The 25257-nt window shown below is 38.6% G+C and overlaps 1 protein-coding gene and 1 long non-coding RNA gene across 6 annotated transcripts in view; one reads left to right on the top strand and one right to left on the bottom strand.

Annotated features, from left to right (window-relative positions):
* Nucleotides 1-25257, top strand: part of LOC124259289 — a 95926-nt gene that overhangs the window by 25668 nt on the left and 45001 nt on the right. The window lies entirely within an intron of this gene.
* On the bottom strand, nucleotides 10494-25061 carry LOC124259284. Of its 3 annotated transcripts, XM_046693393.1 has the most exons (5): nucleotides 24316-25061; nucleotides 22693-22830; nucleotides 21262-21495; nucleotides 20152-20223; nucleotides 10494-11411 (listed from the first exon to the last, which is right to left on the bottom strand). In XM_046693393.1, the coding sequence occupies exons 1-5, from the start codon at nucleotides 24494-24496 to the stop codon at nucleotides 11368-11370; spliced, it is 669 nt and encodes a 222-aa protein (XP_046549349.1). In that variant the 5' UTR covers nucleotides 24497-25061; the 3' UTR covers nucleotides 10494-11367. The 3 variants fall into 3 exon arrangements, with proteins under 3 accessions (XP_046549349.1, XP_046549350.1, XP_046549347.1); XM_046693394.1 differs by lacking the exons at nucleotides 20152-20223; nucleotides 21262-21495 and adding an exon at nucleotides 12502-12735 and having other exon boundaries at nucleotides 11411-11477; XM_046693391.1 differs by lacking the exon at nucleotides 10494-11411 and having other exon boundaries at nucleotides 19273-20223.

Below are 25257 nucleotides of genomic sequence, written 5' to 3'. Positions count from 1 at the left end.
TGAGACTGAAGTATGGGGATGAGACTGAAGTATAGGGATGATTCTGAAGTATGGGTGAGGCTGAAGTATGGGGATGAGGCTGAAGTATGGGGATGAGGCTGAAGCATGGGGGATGAGGCTGAAGTATGGGGATGAGGCTGAAGTATGATGAGGCTGAAGTGTGGGAATGAAGCTGAAGTATGGGAGGATGATTCTGATGTATGGGGAATGAGACTGAAGTATGGGGATGAGACTGAAGTATGGGGGATGATTCTGAAGTATGGGTGAGGCTGAAGTATGGGGGATGAGGCTGAAGTATGGGGGATTAAGCTGAAGTGTGGGGGCGAGGCTGTTGGAGCGGTGACTATGATGTACATGAGGCTTAATTAATCTTGATTAATCTGCTATATACCCTTGGACCTGTATGAGAGACAAGATGACAATGAGTTGAGTAAATTCTATGTACATCATACATCCCCTGTCCCTCATATCTTTGAGTAATTGTCATGTTGTAAGACAGATGGGAGACGCTGGGTCCGGCAAAGGAGTACCACTATGACAATTGCCATAACGATGATGGAACATGTCACTGCTATTGCAATAATTATTCCCGTCGACCTCCCTGAATCAGAACCCAGTCCACCACGGTGAACTGCAATATATGTTTAAAGTATTAGTGAGCTCATTACACATAGAGGCAATAATTGTGGCATGAGTTCCGCACATAAGTATACATGAATTATGGGAGGTCTATGATGCGGAAGATATGAGAGATGTTGTACTACAGTTGTAATTCAAAAGAAATTCTTCATTGTTTCAAATACTGACATTATGTTAAAAGAATGTTTCTGTTTACATGTATTCACATTTCTGCGCAGTACAGTTCAGGTTCTCTGACGTACACGTCATCGCATCCCAATTGCTCCTGCCGTTGATCACTGGATTGTCTGGTCCATTCTGGATTATTTACAGACCATCGCCATATAGCTGGAATATTGCTGAGTGCGCAGTTAAACAACAAACCAAATGTTACAACAATACAAAAGAGTTCGACCTTCACCAGTAGAAATGTGATCTTTCGGGTAGCGTGAAAGTCACTCACCTCTTTCACCAAATCTTATGTCACGTTTGAAATAAGACAGCATTTGCCAATTTCTGGTGATATTGCTGGAATATTGCTAAAAGGGGCGTGAAACCCAACTCACTCACTCACTAAGACAGCATTTCACAGGAACGTTACATTAATAGGAATACTGACATTTATGAAACATCATTGTACTGTACATTCCAGACCTGTGGAAGCCGGTTCGCATGACCACATGAATGGATGGAGGAGATAATGCATTACCCGAATGCCAATCCATCTTTCGACCCGTGAAGATCCGGGGTAGAATAGGTCTTCAGCAGCCCATGCTTGCCATAACAGGCGACTATGCTTGTCGTAAAAGGCGACTAACGGGATCGGGTGGTCAGGTTCGCTGACTTGGTTGACACATGTCATCGGTTCCAAGTAGCGCAGATCGATGCTCAGGCTGTTGATCACTGGATTGTCTGGTCTAGACTCGATTATGTACAGACCGCCGCCATATAGCTGGAATATTGCTGAGTGCTGCGTAAAACTAATCACACTCACACACACCATCCATCTTTCACGCATTGAACTGCAATCGTCTATAAAACTCTTGGTTTCTGAATATCATGGTTATCACGGATGCACTGGTTTAATTCCAACTATCAACTCAAGTGTGGTTATTTTCACTGAACACTGTATTCATTTGGCAGAGAAGAGAAATCTACACTACTGGGAATAACCATAGTATTTACAACATATACATAACTGTTTTGAATGAACAATGACTAAATGTGGAGTCTTCCAATATCCTTTTAATGTAGATCAAGGTATATTCTGAAGAGTAATTTCTCCACAAAGAAAAGTTGGGCAAATATACCATCTCTCTCTCTCTCTCTGACTGGTGCATGTTGCTCAGACATGTGCTCTGTGAGCGCATGGTCAGTTGCCTAAAAACCTAGTTTATAACAGGAGATAATTTGCAATCAATAATGGCTAATTATGCAAACCACTAACGAAATAAAAGAAATTTCTACGGTTCTAGAAAATGCATAGCAAATTTTGTTCCTAGTTTCAAATGAAAGTGCCACCAAGCAAATCTGTACTAGTTTACACCTCTGGCATACATTTATAACACTATAAAACCCATGATACACTAACAGTGTATATAACTTAAAGCTCAGTTATCATAAAAATATTCAGATTCCTTATGTTTCAGAACATCTGTTTTAACAGTATCTACAAAATAACATATGTTACATGAAGTCATCTCTCTGGGAATTAGAAAGATGCATATCTCAGCTACAAATAACTGATTTCATACAATATCACAATACTCATAATAATAATAAATGCAAAATTATGGGTGAATGCAAACATACAGGTAAACATGACTGTCAATAATCCTCTGGTACACAGCTTCCATAAAATTTCAGAACAACCACAGTTAACAAAAGCGAGTCAATTGTATGATTTCGACCATATCATAAGCATGCGTTTATGAACCACAATCAAATAATTATACCAGCTGTTCGAGCCAACACTGCCTCATCGGTGGAACTTGTCATAAACGCATACAAAGGCTAGTCAATTGTCCAACTGAAGAAGATCGGGATTGTATGGTACAAGTCAAATTGGGAATTGCATGGGGCAGTATTTTTGTCTGTGATGCGTCTAAGTTTGAAATGATTCCTCCACATGTCTTTCATAAACGTGAGGGCATGATGGCTGACTGATGGTTCGTCCATCCTTTAATCTGGACAATATTGTGGGTTTCAAAGTAGAGCGAACCACAGTGTGGGCGTGAATTCCCGTGAATGACTAAAAGCCATTGTGCCAACCTGGTGTAGAGTTAACAGCTGTCACCATGAAGCGGGGCATTTAACGCAAAGTAGGAGTATAATATTTCGTCGCTGTTTCTCAAACGCTGCTCCTGGATTATCCGAATTGCATTTGAGTATCGAACAGGTCAACACTGAAATGTGCATTCTGAAAACTAGGTCTTGCAATTTACTGAATAAAGAATTATTTAAAGACTAAAGTATTCATCACCAAAGCATATAGCATGACAGTTCAGTTAGGTCTTCGAATAATGGCATTTAGAAGTGATGCACATTTATAAGGAAGATTACTGTATGGATATTTGTATACTTGTATATTATGAGGATCACAAAGTATCGGAGCATTCATCCACCTGATTAAGGAGTACGTACATACTCCGAAACGTTCTGTTCTTCATAATAAAGAAGTTGACATCCATAAAAAGTATCTTCCTTGGCGTGGCTAGGATCAAATGTTACGAAACTGTAATCGTCAGAATATATTTCTAGGTTCAGAGAAAAGACTTGGAACTCAGCCAAGTGGGAATTCCGGTTTAAGGAATGGGGCGACTTTACTGACATGTATGGGAGAAGTAGTATTTCAGTCAGTCAAATGATAAATGAGGAAGGTTAGCAACTGCTCAGGATTTTATGAATCACAGTCAAATAGTGATACCATCTGTTTACAAAAGGATGAGCCTATTCTGCACGTCACAAACACAAATAAAAACAGTTGACAGGGGTACTGCAGTATTAACTTCAATCCAATAGTTGCCTAATTGTTGTACAATAATTCGGTATCAAGTGAGTTTTATATCTATTTAGTTTATGAATTTGGTCATATCGTTTTCATGTTACAATAAACAACATCACATCGTCCGAAACATGAACTATGCATCACACCACATTTTCAGCCAATGAGCAACAGGTATGATAACTTGGGCTTCCGCCGTGAAAGCTATATTTAGCTCTTACGCAATCGTTTGTTTTTCTTCAACATTCTACTAAAAACATTGTGACACACATTTATAACATCTTTGTATATACATTGTGCACAAAACCCGTACTGGGCCGTGACCTTGACACACAGCTCACGCGACTATACAACGCTTATCCAATGCAGTGTTTGTTTAGCAAGCTACGTTTTGTCCGTACAATGAAGTTATTCTTTGCAGACTTGCGGAGAAAGATTTCAGAAGACATTCAGTTAGAATGTACGTGGGTCACGTGGTACTTCAGGTCTACCAGTCATAAAGAATGACTCGATAACTACCTTTTAACATTTCACCTGCGAGATCTCTTGAATACAATGTTATACCCGTGTGCAGGTTATACATTTAAGAAAACGAATTATGTGAATCAGATCACTTTTACAGTACATTAAACTGAAAGCATTTGACAAAACAAGAGGAACTCAGGATAACCTCCACTTACTATTCCCGGTCAAGGCTGACTCAATAAAGGAGGGATTTATAAAGAAATACATTCTGGTTCTGCTTCAAATCTGTTGCATGAACAATCCACGTGTAATCTGGTTCTACATTGACAACAGTATGTATATCTCTTAGTTAGAAACTCGTGACGAACGTAAGCATTGGTTGAGTGTTGAGAACTCAGGGATTATGCACAGGTTTCAGGACGTGAGTCTGGTTTGCAGCCAGTGAGGACTGGTGTTGATTCTATATTTCCACTTTCCAAGGGCAGGGGAATCTATTTCCAGCTCGACGGCTTATGGTGTGAGATAGAATAACCAATCACTACAGCTCATTCTGTACGTCATTTGGTTATTATGTGATTGAGATATACCCACAGATAACACACGTCTGCTCCTCAAGTTGTACGTCATTTGGTCATTATGTGGCCGAGATATACCCACAGACAACACACGTCTGCTGTTCATTGCTCTGATTTGACGTAGGTCAGGGGTTAGATCGGTGAGGGGGAAGAGCTGAGGAGGTTGTTGCTTATAGTTAAGTTTATCAAAGACCGCCAGACAACTCAACTTATAGTCTCTTTTTAGCTCTTACGTGGTCCCGTGTACCCCAGTGACTGAAATCGTGACTGTCGTGACCTGACCGAGACAACTGTTTTAATAAAAGGTGTTCGTGGACCTTGCCTCCACACAATCTACAAATCAGCATATTTGTACAAGCGCCTTGATACTTTCAACAGATTCCTAACAGTGGAAACACTGGTACACTGGTATTTCAGTACTAATTGGTTATATATTCATTATGGTAGTATGGAATCGTGTACACCCATTCTGTGGACAAAAACTGTTTAATCATCCAAAATATGTAATCACTATATTTTGGGCAACATTTACTGTTAAACTCTGGAAGATGAAGGTGGAAATTTTATTATTGCAGACATAACTGTAGAAGATAAAAGATTTACCCTCACAAACCTTTATGGACCAAATATTGATGACCCACTATTTTATGTAATGCTTTTCGAAAGTTTATCCAATTTTGAGAATGAATCTCTGGTTATGGTAGGAGATTGGAATCTGGTTCTTGATCCTTCCATTGATTTAGAAAATTACAAAAATATCAACAATCCCAAGGCCAGAAAAGTAGTTTTAGACACAATTGCAGCTTATGATCTTGTGGATATTTGGCGTGATTCGAATGATAATCTGAAAAAATTTACATGGTGGAGAAAACATCCAAGACAACAAGCCAGACTGGATTTGTTTTTAATCTCACAAGATTTGCTGAACCTTACGCTTGATTCCGATATTCTACCAGGCTATAAAACGGACCACTCAGCTATTACCTACTCTTTTTCAAATACTATTAACCAAGAAAGAGGGCGGGGATATTGGAAATTTAATACGTCTTTATTGTTACAACCTGAGTATAGCGAACTTGTTAGATCCATATTAAAGGACACAGTTGAAGAATATTCAGATATTGATGTATATGATGAAAATGCTAATGACCTTAATATAAAACTTAAGATTGATGATAGTTTATTTTTTAGAAACCTTCCTTATGAATGTTAGGGGAAAATCAATTTCATTTTCAACCTTTCTAAAAAGGAAAACAATTGATAAAACCACAGAATTAGAAACTAAAATTAAAGACTATGAAGAATCAATAAGAAAGGACTTTCAAACTATAGATGAAAATTTATTATCTGAACTTGCAAAATATAAATTTGAACTACAACAAATTAAAGAAGATGAAATAAGGGGTATACAGCTCAGAAACAGAATTTTATGGTATGAAGAGGGGGAAAAGCCAACCAAGTATTTTTGCAACCTAGAAAATAGAAATTATGTCAGCAAATCAATTAATAAGATTGTCACGGATAACAATGACGAAATTACTGACAGCTTTTCTATCTTAAATGAAGTAAAAACATTTTACAAACAACTTTATTCTTCTGGCAGGAAATATGAGGATGAAACTTGTTTACAAGATGTGGTAACTCCCACTTTAACTGGCCATCTTAGAAACAAATTAGAAAAAGATATTGACATGGAAGAAATAACATTGGCTGTTAAACATGTGAAAAATAACAAAAGCCCTGGTGTAGATGGATTTCCAATAGATTTCTTTAAATATTTTTGGAAAGACCTTAAATATTGGATCTATAGATTTATTAAAGAAATTTTTAATAAGAATCAAATGTCTTTCACAATGAAAAGAGGTGTTATTACATGTATACCCAAGCCAGATAAAAACAGAACCCTTTTAAAAAACTGGAGACCAATAACTTTATTGAATTCACTGTATAAAATAGTCAGTACTTGTATTTCTAATCGGTTAAAAACAACCCTGTACTCTCTTATACATGAAAATCAGAAATATAAGTGAAAATACAAGATTACTCTATGACATTATGTTTGAGACAAAAAGAAGAGACATCCCAGGTTTATTAATTTTGATCGATTTTGAAAAGGCTTTTGGTACTGTCTCTAAAGATTTTATAAATTTGGTATTAAAAAAGTTTGGGTTTGGTCCCCAAATTATTAGGTGGATAAATATCCTAACCTATAATACAACTTCTTGTGTTATTCAAAATGGACATCTCTCAGAATTCTTTTCAAATGAACGGGGCTGTAGACAAGGGGATCCGTTATCACCATATCTTTTCCTTTTTTGTAGCTGAAATCCTTGGATGCATGATAAGACAAAATGAAAATATCAAAGGTATAGTAATTGATGATACAGAGTATAAATTAGGACAATATGCAGATGATACTGAGTTGTTTTAGATGGTACAGAAAAATGTCTATATTCTGCTGTTGATGCAATTAATACTTTCTATAGGATGTCAGGACTAAAATAAATATTGATAAGACTAAAGCTATCTGGATTGGATCTAAAGCAGGTTGTGGTGATAAACTATGTCAGGATTTGAATATTGAATGGCGAAAAAATGAATTTGTTGTTCTGGGAATTATACTTAATGCTGAACTGAAGGATCTATGGATCATCAATACAAAGAAAAAACTAGAGGAAATTAACAGATTATTGGCAGTGTGGAGAAAAAGACATTTAACATTAATCGGCAAAATCACTGTTATCAAGACACTAGCTATGTCAAAATTAGTTCATATTTTCAGTACTTTACCAAACCCACCCCAAGATTTTGTTACCTCCCTTGATAAAATATTTTTCAAATTCATCTGGACTAACAAAACTGACAAAATTAAGAGAAGTACCTTGAAAAAAGATTATATACATGGGGGTTTAAGAATGATCGACATAAAAACCTTTATCAATGCCTTGAAACTATCCACTTTGAGACTTTATTTAAGAAAATCATCAATATGTAATCCATGCAATTTTCCATTACATGATATCAGGAAATTTGGTGCTAACTTCTATTATATTGCTGATATTCATAATCCATATTGGAAAGATGTTTTAAAAGCATGGAACATGTATTGTACTAACATTACCATAGAGGAAAACAACATTGATGAAATTTTAGCACAGCCATTATGGTTTAATCATAATTTTAGATACCAAAATCATTATATCAGTCATTGGGCAAATAAAGGACTATTAACCATCAAAGACATGTGTGATGAAGAAGGTTTGATGTCTTTTGAATCTTTAAAAAGTAAATATGCAATAAAAGGGACAGAATTAGATCATAGATATGTTCTAAATAATATACCTGAATCATGGAAAAATACAATAACAAATCACAGGTGTATAAATAACTATGACATGAATCTTAACTCCTATCAAAAGAATTTTATGAAATCATTACAAGGATCAAGATTATTTTATGATATATTGTTATTTAACAATAATAACCCTCATATGTGTCATAAATGGGAGAATGTGTTTGAAGATACTGACTTTGATTGGTCAATGATTTTCAAGTCTTACAGACAAGACATTAATGATGTAAAACTCTTAGAGTTCCAATATAAATTTTTACACGGTATTATCTATACCAAAAAGGAACTTTTAAAAATGAACCTTATCCAGAGCGCCTCATGCAGCTTTTGTAAAGATGAAGATGAAAACTTGTGCCATGTTTACTGGGAATGTAGTGAAACTAAGAAGTTTTGGAAGGATCTTCAAATTTGGATTAACACTTATTTGATACAAAAAGTCAATTTGACAAAATATTTGGTGTATTTTGGCTCCTTAAGTAAAAACCCATTACTTAATCATATAATCATTTCAGCAAAAAGACAGATCTATGTCTCTTCTTTGAAAAACAATATTCCAAAATGCGATAACTTTATAAAGACTTTAAAAGATATTTTTTTCTGTTGAAAGCTTCATTGCCAAAAGGAAGAATAAAATGAAGAAATTTGCTAATAAATGGCATCCATTATTCCCAGTATTTCAAACCTGACCTGTGTATGCAGCAATCGCTTCTTTTGTAAAATCTTGATCTGTTTCCCCTTTTGAAAAATTATCATTGTTTTAGTTATATATTGACTAGTTAGTTAATGGCACTGGTGTAACTTTGGGGAACACATATTATAGGTTGGATATAAGACACAATATACAACACAATAAGCCGGATGTTGCGCAATATATAACACAACACATTGGATGTGACACAAGACACAGCATGACAAGTCAGAATAATTGTGGCACTATATACAACACATGTTAGATAAGACATATTTACAATGTATATCAGATAATACATTATGTACAACAACTTATGATGGAAAAAAACCCAAAAACAAAAAACTACTAATAACGAAACACTTCTAGAAAATTATGCACATATTTATACCATGCATCAAAATACCCCCCAATTCAGTAAGATATATTTTTGTAGGATTTCCCCATGTACTATGACATCATATATATTTGTTGTAAACTCAACCTTTGTTATTGTATACATGTGTAAATGTATGTGAAAATTGTATATATGTTGTATACGGCCTGTGGCCTATAGACAATAAAAAGACTTTGACTTGAAAAAAACAACAACAACAACAACAAAAAAAACAAAAAAAACAAAAAAAACAAAAAAACATTTACTGTTAAACGTTTTTGGTATTTGTTTGTAAAGGTATCATATATTGTAGTCATTTATATGCTGGAATGAGTAATAGTATGTCACTGAAAACATGAAATATATGTCAGACATCAGTGCACTTTCTTTGCCAATGAGCCATGTCTATGCTAATTTGGGGGTTCACCTACAAAGTTTATTTGATAATCTGACGCCATTGTTTGTCCCTCCCTGTCTTTCTAATGAAGGAACTTGCGATACATCGTTTTGTTATCTAGTTTTAGGGACAGCCATTCTTACTTAGATGATTTCATCATTGATACACCAAAATAACGTAATGACATGAAACACTGTAATACAGGGTGACAGGCAAAGGCAGCTGGGGAGGTTTTCGGTGTGTATGATCGTGTGCGTGTGTGAGAGAGATAATGATGTTTCGGGCACTTTTTTAGCAGTTCCATCGTTTGATGTCTAAATTTCCGACAAGAGGCATGTGTCTTTGAATCGCCATAAAACAGTGATGATATCATTTATCCGTAAGAGGGTTAGCGTATCTTATCCAACCAGTGAAAACCGTCACAAAAAAGCGTAAAGACAAGTCAACGTAACTCCTTTATATTTTATGCTAATATATGTATAGCGCCAATATCCGACTCAACTGGTCGAAGACGCTTTTTTTTCCCTCGATCATTGGATGTCCATCTCCAACGGCACATTGTATTATCAATCTCAACTCCCTTGGGAGTATACAACTGTTGGAGCCACGAGTTAATGTGGCTTTCCCATCCTTACGAGGTACCCATTCACAGATGGGTGGACTGGAACACATAGTCACAGTACTTTGTCCAAGTTTACTGCACGTTGCTGTACCCTCAACTAGATGTTTGCACGTATTCATGTGGCCACCATCTGGTCATATACCAACGGATTTGTGGGTTATTGTAAGTGCACAGGGTTGTGTACTATACACTAAGGGTTGTGACAACATTGAAAGAGTCTGTACACAAAGTTGACTCCAAGGTTTTAACACCTGGTTACAGGTGGGCTCGATCCCGGCACCTCAAGCTCGCTGGATCACTACCTGGCGCTTTTTTAGTACGAGTACAAAAAGTCAACAAGGCATTAATGCAACACAATTATCTTATTGGATGACATACACAAGACACAGAGAGTGGTTAAGGAACAAATATTTTATTTTGCCCACAAAGCATATTTACAAGTTTATACAGTCTTAATATTTGGTATAATTCTAAAACATTATAATATACTCATGCCAATAATGGTTGTCACCCCCTTCAATTTAATTATTAGGCTGGGGGTGACAACCATTATTGGCATGAACATGTAACAACTGGGCGTGTATATGTACACATGTACAGAAGGAATAACTCAGGTTAACTCTGCGTCTGCTGCTAAAACAATTTTAATTATATATGTAGTCAGCCAACATCAAACACAAACAATGTTGAATACAGCAAAGCTAAGGTATAGTTATAAATTGAGCGTTGAAATCCTCAAGGATTGAGTCACCACTCAAATGACAAATCAGTCATGGACAATGGACGTACATAGAGTTGTAAATTGGATCTAATTTTCTCAAAATATTTCGATACACAAGGTTCTTTCAATGCAGCATATAGCAGATTCTTAGATTCGTCAGATTTTTCAGATGACTTGGTTTCTCGGTGGACCAAATGAGAGATAACACCTATCTCCCATGTGATGTCCTGTTCCAAATATTTATAATATTAGTAAAGTATCATATATTTTGGACATTTGGGACATACCACGTCAAAAACTTCTTTTCTGAAGCTAATGTGTATGTCTGGTTCGCCTTTATTACAGCCCCTCCTGTCTGAACTGGCATTTTTCTTCAAATCTGATCATCTGGACGAGAGATCAGAACAATGCCTCTCAGTGCAGCCCTTCCATGTCGCATTTGACCAATTTCAACCTGGTTAGAGGTCAACTGGTTTCAGGGGCTGATGTGCGGACCGTCACCTTGGCATGTCAGAGACTGGTCAGCGTGACATGGTTCACTGGTGTGGGTTAGTGTATAAGAACATCCATTAAACTATGACGAGCTTGTGTATGTAAATCAGGAAACCCCTCTGTCATGACAACTACAGTGGCATCAGTTACTTGTGGATGAACGTCACCTGAGAGGAGATAAGACCATTTGACTGTAAAATAGTCTCACTCAAAAAGGTAACCGTAATACAATCAGTTGATGTGTAGACCCTCTGCTGTTAAGGAGCTCCCAAGTCTCTTAATTTAAAAGGGGATTCGTTTCGGCTGCTAAGCTGATACAATGCTATTACCTGCCGAGGTGTGGGATTGTTTGTTTTGTCTTCTTTCTTTTTGTTGTCCTTTTAACACAGACATGCTGTGGAGTCTTTACACCTCGAGATGAAATATGGGGATGATGCTAAAGTATTGGGGAATGAGAGTGAAGTTTTGGGATGAAACTGAAGTATCGGGTATGAGGCTGAAGTACGGGGTGAGGCTGATGTATGGAGGATGAGGCTGAAGTATGAGGGTGGATCTGCAGTATGGGGTGTGAGGCTGAAGTATGAGGGTGAGGCTGAAGTATGGGGGTGAGGCTGGAGTATGGTGATGAAGCTAAAGTATGGGGGATGAGGCTGAAGTATGAGGGTGAGGCTGAAGTATGGGGATGAGGCTGGAGTATGGGGGATGATTCTGAAGTATAGGGATGAAGCTGAACTATGGGGGATGAGGCTGAAGTATGGGGGATGATTCTGAAGTATGGGAGATGAGGCTGAAGTATGGGGATGAAGCTGAACTATGGAGGATGAGGCTGAAGTATGGGGATGAAGCTTAAGTATGGGGGATGATTCTGAAGTATGGGTGAGGCTGAAGTATGGGGGATGAGGCTGAAGTATGGGGGGATGTGGCTAAAGTATGGGGATGAAGGTGAAGTGTGGGGGATAAGGTTGTTGGAGCGGTGACTATGATGTGAATAAGGCTTACTTAATCTTGATTAATCAGATACATACCCCTGGACCTGTATGAGAGATAAGATGACAATGAGTTGAGTAAATTCCCTGTACATCATACATCACCTTTCCCTCATATCTTTGAGTAATTATCATATTGGAAACGTAGTTACTAACAGAGGGATATATGCGAGTAAATGCCAGTAAAACAGAGGAAAGTACTTACTGACAGAAGAAAAGTTAGATCCTGAAGTATCGCTTCCATCGCTGCACTGTTGTGGCTGGGTATAGCCTTTTTCTGGATAGAGGCGACACCTCTGTAAGACAGATGGAGACGCTGGGTCCGGCAAAGTAGTACCACTATGACAATTGCCATAACGATGATGGAACATGTCACTGCGATTGCAATAATTGGCCCCGTCGACCTTCCTGAACCAGAACCATGTCCCCCCACGGTGAACTGTAACATATGTTTAAAGTATTAGTGAGCTGATTATACATAGAGGCAATAATTGTAGCATGAGCTCCGCACATAAGTATACACGAATTATGGGAGGTCTATGATGCGGAAGATATGAGAGATGTTGTACTACAGTTGTAATTTAAAAGAAATTCTTCATTGTTTCAAATACAGACATTGTACAAATTATATTAAAAGAATGTTTCTGTGTACATGTATACACATTTCTACACAGTAAAGATAAAACATAATGCTTTCAGGTTACATGTATTACCTTCTAAAGCGATACCTTTATTCAGTTTTCTTACCCAGGATGATCAGATTCTGTGACGTGGTTGACACATGTCATCGCATCCCAATTGCTCCTGCCGTTGATCACTGGATTGTCTGGTCCATACTCGATTATTTACAGACCACTGCTATATAGCTGGAATATTGCTGAGTGCGGCGTTAAACAAAAAATATAACAAACCAAATGTTACAACAATACAAAAGAGTTCGACCTTCACCAGTAGAAATGTAAACTTTCGGGTAGCGTCACTCTCCTCTTTCATCAAATCATATGTCACGTTTGAAATAAGACAGCATTTGCCCGTTCCTGGTGTCCCCCCGCCGTGATATTGCTGGAATATTGCTAAAAGCGGCGTAAATCCCAACTCACTCACTCACTCACTCACTCACTCACTCACTAAGACAGCATTTCACAGGAACGCTACATTAATAGGAATACTGACATTTATGAAACACCATTGTACTGTACATTCCAGACCTGTGGAAGCCGGTTCGCATGACCACATGAATGGATGGAGGAGATAATGCATTACCCGAATGCCCATCCATCTTTCGACTCGTGAAGATCCGGGGTAGAACAGGTCTTCAGCAACCCATGCTTGCCATAACAGGCGACTATGCTTGTCGTAAGAGGCGACTAACGGGATCGGGTGGTCAGGCTCGCTGACTTGGTTGACACATGTCATCGGTTCCCAGTTGCGTAGATCGATGCTCATTCTGTTGATCAATGGATTGTCTGGTCCAGACTCGATTACTTACAGACCGCCGCCATATAGCTGGAATATTGCTGAGTGCGGCGTAAAACTAATCTCACTCACTCACACCATCCATCTTTCACGCATTTAACTGCAAACGTCTATGAAACTCTCGGTTTCTGAATATCATGGTTATTACGGATGCACTGGTTTAATTCCAACTATCAACTCAAGTGTGGTTATTTTCACTGAATACTGTATTCATTGGGCAGAGAAGAGAAATATATACTACTGGGAATAACCATAGTATGTACAACATATACATAACAGTTAACAAAAGCGAGTCAATTGTATGATTCCGACCATATCATAAGCATGCGTTTATGAACCACAATCAAATTATTATACCAGCTGTTCGAGCCAACACTGCCTCATCGGTGGAACGCATACAAAGGCTAGTCAATTGTCCAACTGAAGAAAATCGGGATTGTAAGTCAAGTCAAATTGGGAATTGCATGGGGCAGTATTTTTGTCTGTGATGCGTCTAAGTTTGAAATGTTTCCTCCACATGTCTGTCATAAACGTGAGGGCATGATGGCTGACTCATGGTTCGTCAATCCGTTAATCTGGACAATATTGTGGGTTTCAAAGTAGAGCGAACCACAGTGTGGGCGTGAATTCCCGTGAATGACAAAGAGCGATTGTGCCAACCTACCGAAAATGTATCCGCTTCAACACAAGGATCTATCGCTGAAACTACGTTAGAGGAATAAATCCTAAAACACGAGAGTCTGAAACAGAAACTAAAACTGATCTATCATTTGACATAATGATCTTTTGTAGGGGCAGGTTAAATCTGCTTTCAAAATCAACATTTTGAATTTCTCTGACTTCAACCATTTGGTACATGATTTCTAATTTATTGTGAATAAAGACGTTTATTTGCGTTGGGTTTATTTGATGAACGTAAATGTGACGGAAACCTTCTTACGAGAAATGTCTGCTAAAAGTAGTGTCAGCTGCATCAATACACGCACGTTCACATTGACCTTTGAACTCCTGGTGTAGAGATAACTGCAACAACAATAGCTGTCACCGTGAAAGGGCATTAAAGTAAAGTAAAGTCAAAATGTCGGCGCTGTTTCTCAAACGCTGCTCCTAGATTATCCGAATTACATTAGAGTATCGCACAGGTCAACATTGAAATGTGCATTCTGAAAACTAGGTCTTGCAATTTACTATATAAAGAATTATTTAAAGACCGATGTATTCATCACCAAAGCATATAGCATGACAGTTCAGTTAGGTCTTGGAATAATGGCATTTAGAAGTGATGCACATAAGGAAGATAATTGTATGGATATTTGTATACTTGTATATTATGAGGATCACAAAGTATCGGAGCATTCATCCACCTGATGAAAGAGTACGTACATACTCTGAAACGTTGTGTTCTTCATAATAAAGAAGTTGACATCCATAAAAAGTATAGGATCAAAAGAAATTGTATCTTCCTTGGAAAAAGTCTTGAAACTAGGATGAAATGTTACGAAATTGTAATCGATAAATGAAATATTTCTAGGTTCAGAAAAAGTCTTGGAACTCATGCTGAAATAGAAAAAAAACAAAATTTAGAATTCCGGATTTTAAGGAATGGGGCTACCATCTGAATGCCTATTCTGAGAATTAGTCTTGTATTTCAGTCAGTCAAATGATAAATGAGGAAGGTTTTTGCAGTTAGCAGCAATAAACAACATCACATCGTCCGAAACATGAACTATGCAATCACACCACATTTTTCAGCCAATGAGCAACGGCTAAGATAATTTGGGGTTCCGCCGTGAAAGCTATATTTAGCTCTCACGCAATCTTTTGTCTTTTTTCAACTTTCTACTAAAAACATTGTGACATACATTTATAACATCTTTGTATATACACTCTTCAAAAAAAGAAACGCAAAACCCAAATATCAATGAAAATTTTGTGTTATTCAAGGACGTGTAGATCAGCGGAAAACAAAGATACATGAATGAAATTTTGTGGAGCAATGCATTGCTATCTTGTCCATATTTCATGAGAATAACAGTCATCACAGTCATTACTGCTGTCCACCAGGTGGTGTTGAAGTCAGTACCTCGTATGACCACCTCCAGCTGCTACCACTGCCCGACAACCCCTGGGTACAGATCGTACAGTCGTTGGATGTTTTGTTGTGGAATCCTTTCTCCATTCCTCCTGCAGCATGTGGAACAACTGTTGAAGATTCTGTGGTGGAATACGACGTCGACGTACCCGTCTATCGATCTGATCCCAAAGGGGATCTGGAGGGCCAGGGGAGGGTATTGATGTTGTTATTGGCAAGGAAGTCCACGGTGGCACGTGCTGTGTGGGGCCTGGCGGTGTCCTGTTGGAAGAGCTGCCGTTGACGGTCAACAAAGTGAAGGACGTGCGGACGGAGAATCTGGTCGATGTATCGATTGGCCGTCAGATTGCCTTGGACAAGCACAAGTTCCGATCTGCGGGTGTATGAGATCGCTCCCCACACCATAACACTCTCTCCACCGAATCTGTCCATCTGTCTGATGCAGTTAGGAGCAAAACGTTCATGACGTCGTCTGTAGACACGGTCTCTACCATCACGTCGCCTGAGGAGATAACGGGATTCATCGCTAAACCATATGCGCCTCCAGTTTGCCAGGTTCCATGGCAGCACCGTGTTACACCATCTCACTCGTCGACGTCGATGTAGTCGTGTCAAGGAGGGGGCAACTTTTGGACGTTTGGCACGTATTCCTACTTCTCGGAGACGGTTCCTGATTGTCTGATGGGACACTCTTCGGCCTCCAAACTGTTCTTGTGCTGTGTCCCGGGCGGTACGATGGCGGTCACGGAGGTGGGTTACCCGGATGTACCGATCTCGGGCAGGTGTGGTGACTCTAGGTCTTCCTGATCTTGGACGGTCATTTGTCGAATTTGTTTGACGAAATCGATCCCACAATCGTGTTATTGTGCTTGGATGAACGTTGAAGATCCTTGCCACCTCACTCTTTGATTCGCCAGCTTGCAATCGCCCAATTGCCTGATTTCGATCGGCAGCGTTGAGACGTCCCATTTTCGTGTACAGTACTTGCAAAGATCGTGGATGAAATTGTGAGATTCATTTGGGTCTTTTATAGTCACATGCTGTACTCATGCTTTGCACGTGAGAAACAATCATTGTGCCTGATATTCGTGCTGCATGACATCCACGCACATCATGACAATCCTGATTGATAAAACCGTTCAAAATCAGTTTTGGTTGCGTTTGGTCAAGCATGATCTTCTAAAACATTCCAGAAACAATGTGCAACCCTAAAAAAATGTTTGAGTTTACATATGTGTACAAATTTGTAAGTATCATTCTTGCATTTCATTTTGCGTTTCTTTTTTTGAAGAGTGTACATTGGTGTTACCAAGCGTGAATGATATAATCAATATAGATTCAGTATACGTATTATGAAAAATTACTTCATTGAAATCGTGTTACCAGCAGTACAAAAAGCGCTTTAGCCTGACATTTATTGTAAGCTTGATGCTAATTATGTGCGATGAGCTCACAAATCGTGACTCCATTGTGCACTATAACCCGTACTGGGCCGTGACCTTGACACACAACTCACGCGACTATACAACGCTTATCCAATGCAGTGTTTGTTTAGCAAGCTACGTTTTGTCCGTACAATGAAGATATTCTCTGCAGACTTGCGGAGAAAGATTTCAGAAGACATTCAGTTAGAATGTACGTGGGTCACGTGGTACTTCAGGTCTACCAGTCATAAAGAATGACTCGATAACTACCTTTTAGCATTTCAGCTGCGAGATCTCTTGAATACAATGTTATACCCAGGTTATTATACATTTAAGAAATTCTGTGAATCAGATCACTTTTATAGTACATTGGTCTGAAAGCATTTGACAAAACAAGAGGAACTCAGGGTAACCTCCACTTTCTATTCCAGGTCCAGGCTACGATTAAATTCACAAATATGTGCTCAAATCAAGACTTTGACTCAATAAAGGATGGTTATAAAGAAATATATTCTGGTTCTGTTCCAAATCTATTGCATGAACAATCCACATGTAATCTAGTTCTACGTTGACAACAGTATGTATATCTCTTAGTTAGAAACTCGTGACGAACGTAAGCATTGGTTTAGTGTTGAGAACTCAGGCATTATATATGCACAGGTTTCAGGACGTGAGTCTGGTTTGCAGCCAGTGAGGACTGGTGTTGATTCTGGAATTCCACTTTCCAAGAGCAGGGGAATTTATTTCCAGCTCGACGGCTTATGGTGTAAGATAGAATAACAAATCACTGCAGCTCATTGTGTACGTCATTTGGTTATTATGTGACCGAGATATACCCACAGACAACACACGTCTGCTGTTCATTGCTCTGATTTGACGTAGGTCAGGGGTTAGATCGGGGATGGGGAAAGAGATGTGGAGGTTGTCGCTTATAGTTATGTTTATCAAAGACTGCCAAGCAACTCAACTTTTAGTCTATTTTTAGCTCTTACGTACCCCAGTGACTGAAATCGTGACTGTCACCAAGACAACTATGGTAATAAAACGTGTTCGTGAACCTTGCCTCCACACAATCTACAAATCGGCATTTTGGGACAAGCAGCATGCGCGATTAACACCTTCAGACTTTCAACAGATTCCTAACAGAGGATCGGTGCGGAAAAAATACACTGGTATTTCAGTACTAGTTGCTTATATATTCATTTCAGTAGTGTGGAATCGTGCACACCCATTCTGTGGAAGGACGTTTGAGCACACTGATGTAATCACGTTTTGGTATATATTTGGGTTTATAAAGGCATCATTTGTTTTAAAGGTCATATATGTAGTCATTTGTATGTGGAATGAGTAATATGTCATTAAAACATGAAATATATGTCAGACATCAGTGCTCTTTCCTTTGCCAATGAGGCATGTCTATGCTTATTTGGGGATTCACCTACAAAGTTTATTTGAAAATCTCACGCCATTGTTTGTCCTTCCATATCTTTCTAATGAAGGAAATTGAATGTGTACATCATTTTGTTATCTAGTTTTGAGAACATTCTTATTTCGCTTGGATCATTAATACACCGAGATAACGTAATGATATGAAACTGTATTTAAGGAGTCTTGTTCATGGTGACGGCAAAGGCAGCTCCAGGAAATTTCCGACGAGAAGTATGTGCCTTGAATAATTGTTACAGTGTATGTGCGTGTGAGAGAGATAGATGTTTCGGGCACTATTTCAGCAGTTCCATCGTTTGATGTCTAAATGTCCGACAGGAAGCATGTGTCATTGAATCGCCATAAACCAGTGATGATATCAGGTACCCGTAAGACGGTTACCGTATTTTATCCAACCAATGAAAACCGCCACTACACACGCAAAGGCAAAGTCAATTAGCTCCTCTTTCCTTTTAGTACGAGTACATGAAGTCAACAAGGCATTAATAAAACACAGTTATTATCCTATTGGATGACATACACAAGACACAGAGAGTTGTTAAGGAACAAATATTTTATTTTGCCCACAAAATATATTTACAAATTTATACAGTCTTAATATTTTGTATATTGGGTAAATGTCAATGACACCAGTCCCATAATTCCAAAACATAATAATATAACAATTGGGCGAGCATATGTACAAATGTACAGAAAGAACAGCTCAGGTATATCAGCTGCATCTGCTGCTAAAGTAATTTGAATTAAATATGAAGCCAGCCAACATCAAACACAAACAATGTTGAATACAACAAAGCTAAGGTATAGTTATAAATTGAGTGTTGAGATCCTCACGGATGGAGTCACCGCTCAAATGACAAATCAGCAATGGACGTACAAAGAGTTGAAAATTGAATCGAATTTGCGAAAACTTTCGATACATAAGGTTCTTTCAATGCTGCATATAGCAGATTCTTAGATTCGTCTCTTTTTAAGTGTCAAAACGTTTTTCAGATGACTTGGTTTCTCGGTGGTCCAAATGAGAGGTAACACCTGTCTCTCATGTGATGTCCTGTTCAAATATTTATAATATTAGTAAAGTATCATATATTTTGGACATTTGGGACATAACACGTCAAAAACTTCTTTTCTGAAGCTAATGTGTATGTCTGGTTCGCCTTTATTACAGCCCCTGCTGTCTGAACTGGCATTTTTCTTCAAATCTGATCATCTGGACGAGAGATCAGAACAATGCCTCTCAGTGCAGCCCTTCCATGTCGCATTTGACCAATCTCAACCTGGTTAGAGGTCAACTGGTTTCAGAGGGCTGATGTGCGGACCGTCACCGTAACTTGTCAGAGACTGGTCAGCGTGACATGGTTCACTGGTGTGCCTTAGTGTATAAGAACATCCACTATACTATGACGAGCTTGTGTATGTAAATCAGGAAACCCCTCTTGTTCTGTCATGACAACTGCAGTGGCATCAGTTACTTGTGGATGAACGTCACCTGAAAGGACATATGACCATTTGACTGTAAAATAGTCTCACACAAAAGGTAACTGTAATACAATCAGTTGATGTGGGGACCCTCTAGTGTTAAGGAGCTCTGAAGTCTCTTAATTTAAGCTGCTAAGCTGTCTTCTTTTTATTGTTGTCCTTTTAACACAGACATGATTGTTGAGTGTTTTTTCTTTTTCAAGAGATGTCCTTATAGGGAATGAAGCTGAAGTATTGGGAATGAGGCTGAAGTATGGGGATGAAGCTGAAGTATGAGTGAGGCTGAAGTATGGGGAATGAAGCTGAAGTATGGGTGAGGCTGAAGTATGGGGAATGAGGCCGAAGTATGGGTGATGAAGCTGGAGTATGGGGATGAAGCTGAAGTATGGGGGATGAGGCTGATGTATAGGGATGAGGCTGAAGTATGGTGAATGAAGCTGAAGTATGGGTGAGGCTGAAGTTTGTGGATGAAGCTGAAGTATGGGGGATGAAGCTGAAGTATGGAGGATGAGGCTGAAATATTGGGATGAGGCTGAAGTATGGAGGACGAGGCTGAAGTATGGGGATGAAGCCAAAATATGGGGATTAGACTGAAGGATGGGTGAGGCTGAAGTTTGGGGAATAAAGCTGAAGTACGGGATGAATCTGAAGTATGGGTGATGAGGCTGAAGTTTGGGGATGAAGCTGAAGTATGGGGATGAAGCTGAAGTATGGGGGATGAGGCTGAAGTATGGGGATGAAGCTGAAGTATGGGGGATGAGGCTGAAGTATGGGGGATGAGGTTGAAGTTTCGGGATGAAGCTAAAGTATGGGGATGAAGCTGAAGTATGGGGGATAAGGCTGAAGTATGGAGGATGGGGCTGTTGGAGCAGTGACTATGATGTGAATGAGACTTAATTAATCTTGATTAATCTGATATACCCTTGGACCTGTATGAGAGATAAGAAGACAATGAGTTGAGTAAATTCCCTGTACATCATACATCCCCTGTCCCCAGTAGAGGGATATCTTTGAGTAATTGCCAGTTAAAACAGAGGAAAGTACTTACTGACGGAAGAAAAGTTAGATCCTGAAGTATCGCTTCCATCGCTGCACTGTTGTGGTTGAGTATAGCCTTTTCCTGGATACAGGCGACACCTCTGTAAGACTGATGGGAGACGCTGGGTCCGGCAAAGTAGAAGAACTATGACAATTGCCATAACGGTGATGGAACATGTCACTGCTGTTGCAATAATTGGCCCCGTCGACCTTCCTGAACCAGAACCAGGTCCACCACGGTGAACTGTAATATTTGTTTAAAGCTTCGGTGATGTTGTGTTTCAAAGGTATTAGTGAGATCATTATACACAGATGCAATAATTGTGGCATAGGCTCCCACACATAAATATACATGAATTATTGGAGGTCTATGATGCGGAAGATATGAGAGGTGTTGTACTATTTTAAAAGAAATTCTTCATTGTTTCAAATAATATTAAAGGTATGTTTCTGTGTACATGTATATACATTTCTACACAGTACAGATAAAACATAATGCTTTCAGTTTACATGTATTACCTTCTAAAGCGATACCTTTGTTCAATTTTTCTTACCCATGTAGATCAGACTCTGTGACGTGGTTGACACATGTCATCGCATCCCAACTGCTCTTGCTGTTCATCACTGGATTGTCTGGCCCAGACTCGACTCGATTATTTACAGACCGCCGCCATATAGCTGGAATATTGCTGAGTGCGGCGTTAAAAATCAAAACAACTAACCAAATTATTCAGTGTTCTACATATATACTTCCCATGAAAAGTTTAGACTCACTTAAAACACTCACTATATGTGTATATATATAAAGAAAGAAAGTGATGAGAATACCGAGCGTACAGTAGTACATATATAAGAAGAAGTTTCTGAAATAATCACACGACACGGATCTTCTCCAACATGTTTCAATTTTATCTTCAGGGAGAAGTGATTACAGTTAAATAGATATGATATGACGTCACTTTGTCATAACGTCACAATGTACATATATACATATATATATATATATGGTTACATCGACGATAGATTGCTCCACTAGCGTGGGGGAACCAACTGCAAACCTTATGCCGATTAATTGCACGAGGATCATGCATCAAATTGTTGAAAAACATGTGCAAATATCGTGCATGTGAACAGCTGCGTTTGGTGTAAAGTTTTGTTAAGAATTTTCACAGAGTTTTATTATTTTCATTACAATAATGATTTCAACATTACGAAGTTGTTTTACAATGCATCAGTTCATGTGTAAACAGTACCTTTAAACAGTATGGAATATTTTGCAAAATCTAGTTTAGTATTGTTGCTTGAAGTAAGTGGCTATATTTACACTTGTGAGTCTAAACTTTTGATGGGAAGTATATATTAGGAATATTTCTTCCTGATGTGTAATTAGCTGGTGCTTTGGTGGTTTTATTGGTTTGTTCGATTTATGCAGATGACTTACAGCTGGGGCACTTGGCTTTGCATTCTTCCGTTGTGTCTTGAATGTTTTCTCCGTGACAGAGCTCCGCACACGAGTCACATCTCCCGACGTTCTGGTCGTAGTATTGATCGTCCGAACACCCTTTCGCTTTACCGTAATCTAAATAAAGACAATAACATGTATCCTGTATTTCGCTGGTTTACATCCACACACTGATTGTGGTTATTATGGTTTAACGCCGCCAAAAGTTACAGTGATATCACAGAAGAGGAATCAAGATCAGTGTTTGCCCCTAACCTCGAAAGGCAGCAGGCCCTAAGGTCCCAGAACCAGAAATAGTTGTGGGTCCTGATCAGAATGTGCAGGCGTATATTCTAGCTACCGTATAAGTAATTCACAACAAACAGAGCCATAAGCACCTGCAGAAAACCAAAGCTGTGAGCCTGTGTGGGTTTCATTCGGCTTCGAGCCTAATTTTCGAACGCTGATTAAGATTGGGCTTCACACATTTTACCCGTGCGAATCATAACAGGGCCTTAATCACTATGCTTCCTTATCGCTCCATTCCGTATCGACCTGAAGACGTAATATTACGTACAAAGTCGCTAATTACAATTATTGACCCCTTCAAATATCACATCAACCACATCTTCAGCAATCTTGACAACAGAATATACCGTGTACTGAGGTTATACATGTATTCTCCTCCTCGTCCACCACCCTCCCTCTCTCCACACACTCCCAGTCCCGCAAATATGTATACAAATTATTAATTTAAAGAAAGAATAAAATATGTGTAACACTTATAATATGCGCTTATGAACAACATCAAAATGTACAGAACTTTATAGTTAACTCTGTAACGCCCGCATCTCATGAGTTCAAAACCTAACGTAGCGAAACATTTGTCTGCTTTGAAAGGCCCGGCATATTATCTAACGACTGCCAGACTGTGACCTGCGTCGGATAGCCTACTTTTAGAAAGCAAAATGGCGTTAGGCGGGATAAATACCCATCTGCACAGCTACGACTTTGAAGATCAATGTTCAGTAAGTACAAATATAACCGCAGCCGCCATGTACTTTCAGGTAAAATGTTGCAGCATCACAGGTACATAAACTGCGTCTATGCACACGTGGATGGGGGTGAGGACTATGTGTGACTGGGGCATTAATGTCGACCAGGAAGTATGTTTTTTCTAAACCAAAACGACCGATAAAAAGAATATTATGTCCATATCAGTATGCGATCTAGCACAACTAAGATATAGTTCTCAAATATAGTCTATTGTCCGGACACCCTTTTATATCCACCCCACTCCCAACATATCTTGCAGTTACAATGGAATCATTTTCAGGAATCATCAAGTCATAATATTTTTTAGTCATTTGATAGAAATGAATGTCTGTTTCAAGAATGTATCTCCTCTTTTCGGCTGTTGCATTGCCTTCTATATCATGGATACCATATGTTATGGATTCAGTGAATCTGGTCTGAACTGGCCGATCATATATAGTTCATGAATATGCATGAACTGACGACAATGAAATATCTATTTTAGTTTTCAGAGTTCTAGAACATTACGTTAGACGTTCGTTTTGTTTGATATATTTATGACTTTTATTTAATGTAGCATTTACCTACCTGGGCAGTTACGTTGGCAGTCCTCATAGGTATTCGTTGAATCCATGTTATCACATATATTACTACACAAATCACACCTATGAATTACTGGGTCAAAATATGAGCCGATATCGCAAAACTCATATCCTCTAACACTGAATAATACTATTATGACAATAAGACTACTTCCGAGACCCATCATTAAAATACTGTCGTTCAAGATTAAGTTTGAAGCCACTAATGCGGTTGGTCGTCTTGTCAGAGTGAATGGAAGTCTCAAATGACTTGGCTGACCCGCTACTGAGGTATTGTACTTGATAATACGCTCTTACCTACTTACAGTGACGTAACGGCCTAGGTACATTCAACTGTAAATGGCATATCTCAGACACTACATTATAGTATATTTGACTCACACGATTGAAGGAAACGTAACCGATTTGTTTGGGTTTTTTCAACTGCAAAATAAGACAATAGAGTCTGTTTATTTTATTTTTTTATTTTTATATCTAACGAGTGATATAATGATATATGACAATGACAAATGTAACGATTGAACATGTAATATATTATAAGAACATATACCTAACCGTGCAATAGAAAAGCACTGAACAAATGCAGTTGACTAAAGCTGTATCAATATTGCATGGAAATGGAGGTGCGTCGCCCCTTTTGCCCTTCGTCTGTTATTTTGATTGGGAAGTGTATTTGTTTGTAATCACTTTCTCATGCCATAACGGTTTGTGCAATTAACATCATTAAATCATTTTCTGCAAACATCGCATCCAAATTGTGTGGATCGATGCTCCTGCTGTAGATCACTGGGTTGTCTGATCCAGACTCGATTATTTACCGCCTTATAGCTGGAATACTGCTGAGAGTAGCGTTAAACAACAAACCAACCATTTTTCTGTAAAGAGTAAATAGGACAAAAGTACACATGTTGTTTTACACAATTTGTAG

Source organism: Haliotis rubra, unplaced genomic scaffold (genome assembly GCF_003918875.1).
Source record: "Haliotis rubra isolate DU_JTF1 unplaced genomic scaffold, ASM391887v1 Scf716, whole genome shotgun sequence".
In the NCBI taxonomy this organism is placed as follows: Eukaryota; Metazoa; Mollusca; class Gastropoda; order Lepetellida; family Haliotidae; genus Haliotis; species Haliotis rubra.
This window is presented reverse-complemented; position numbering and strand designations above follow the sequence as displayed.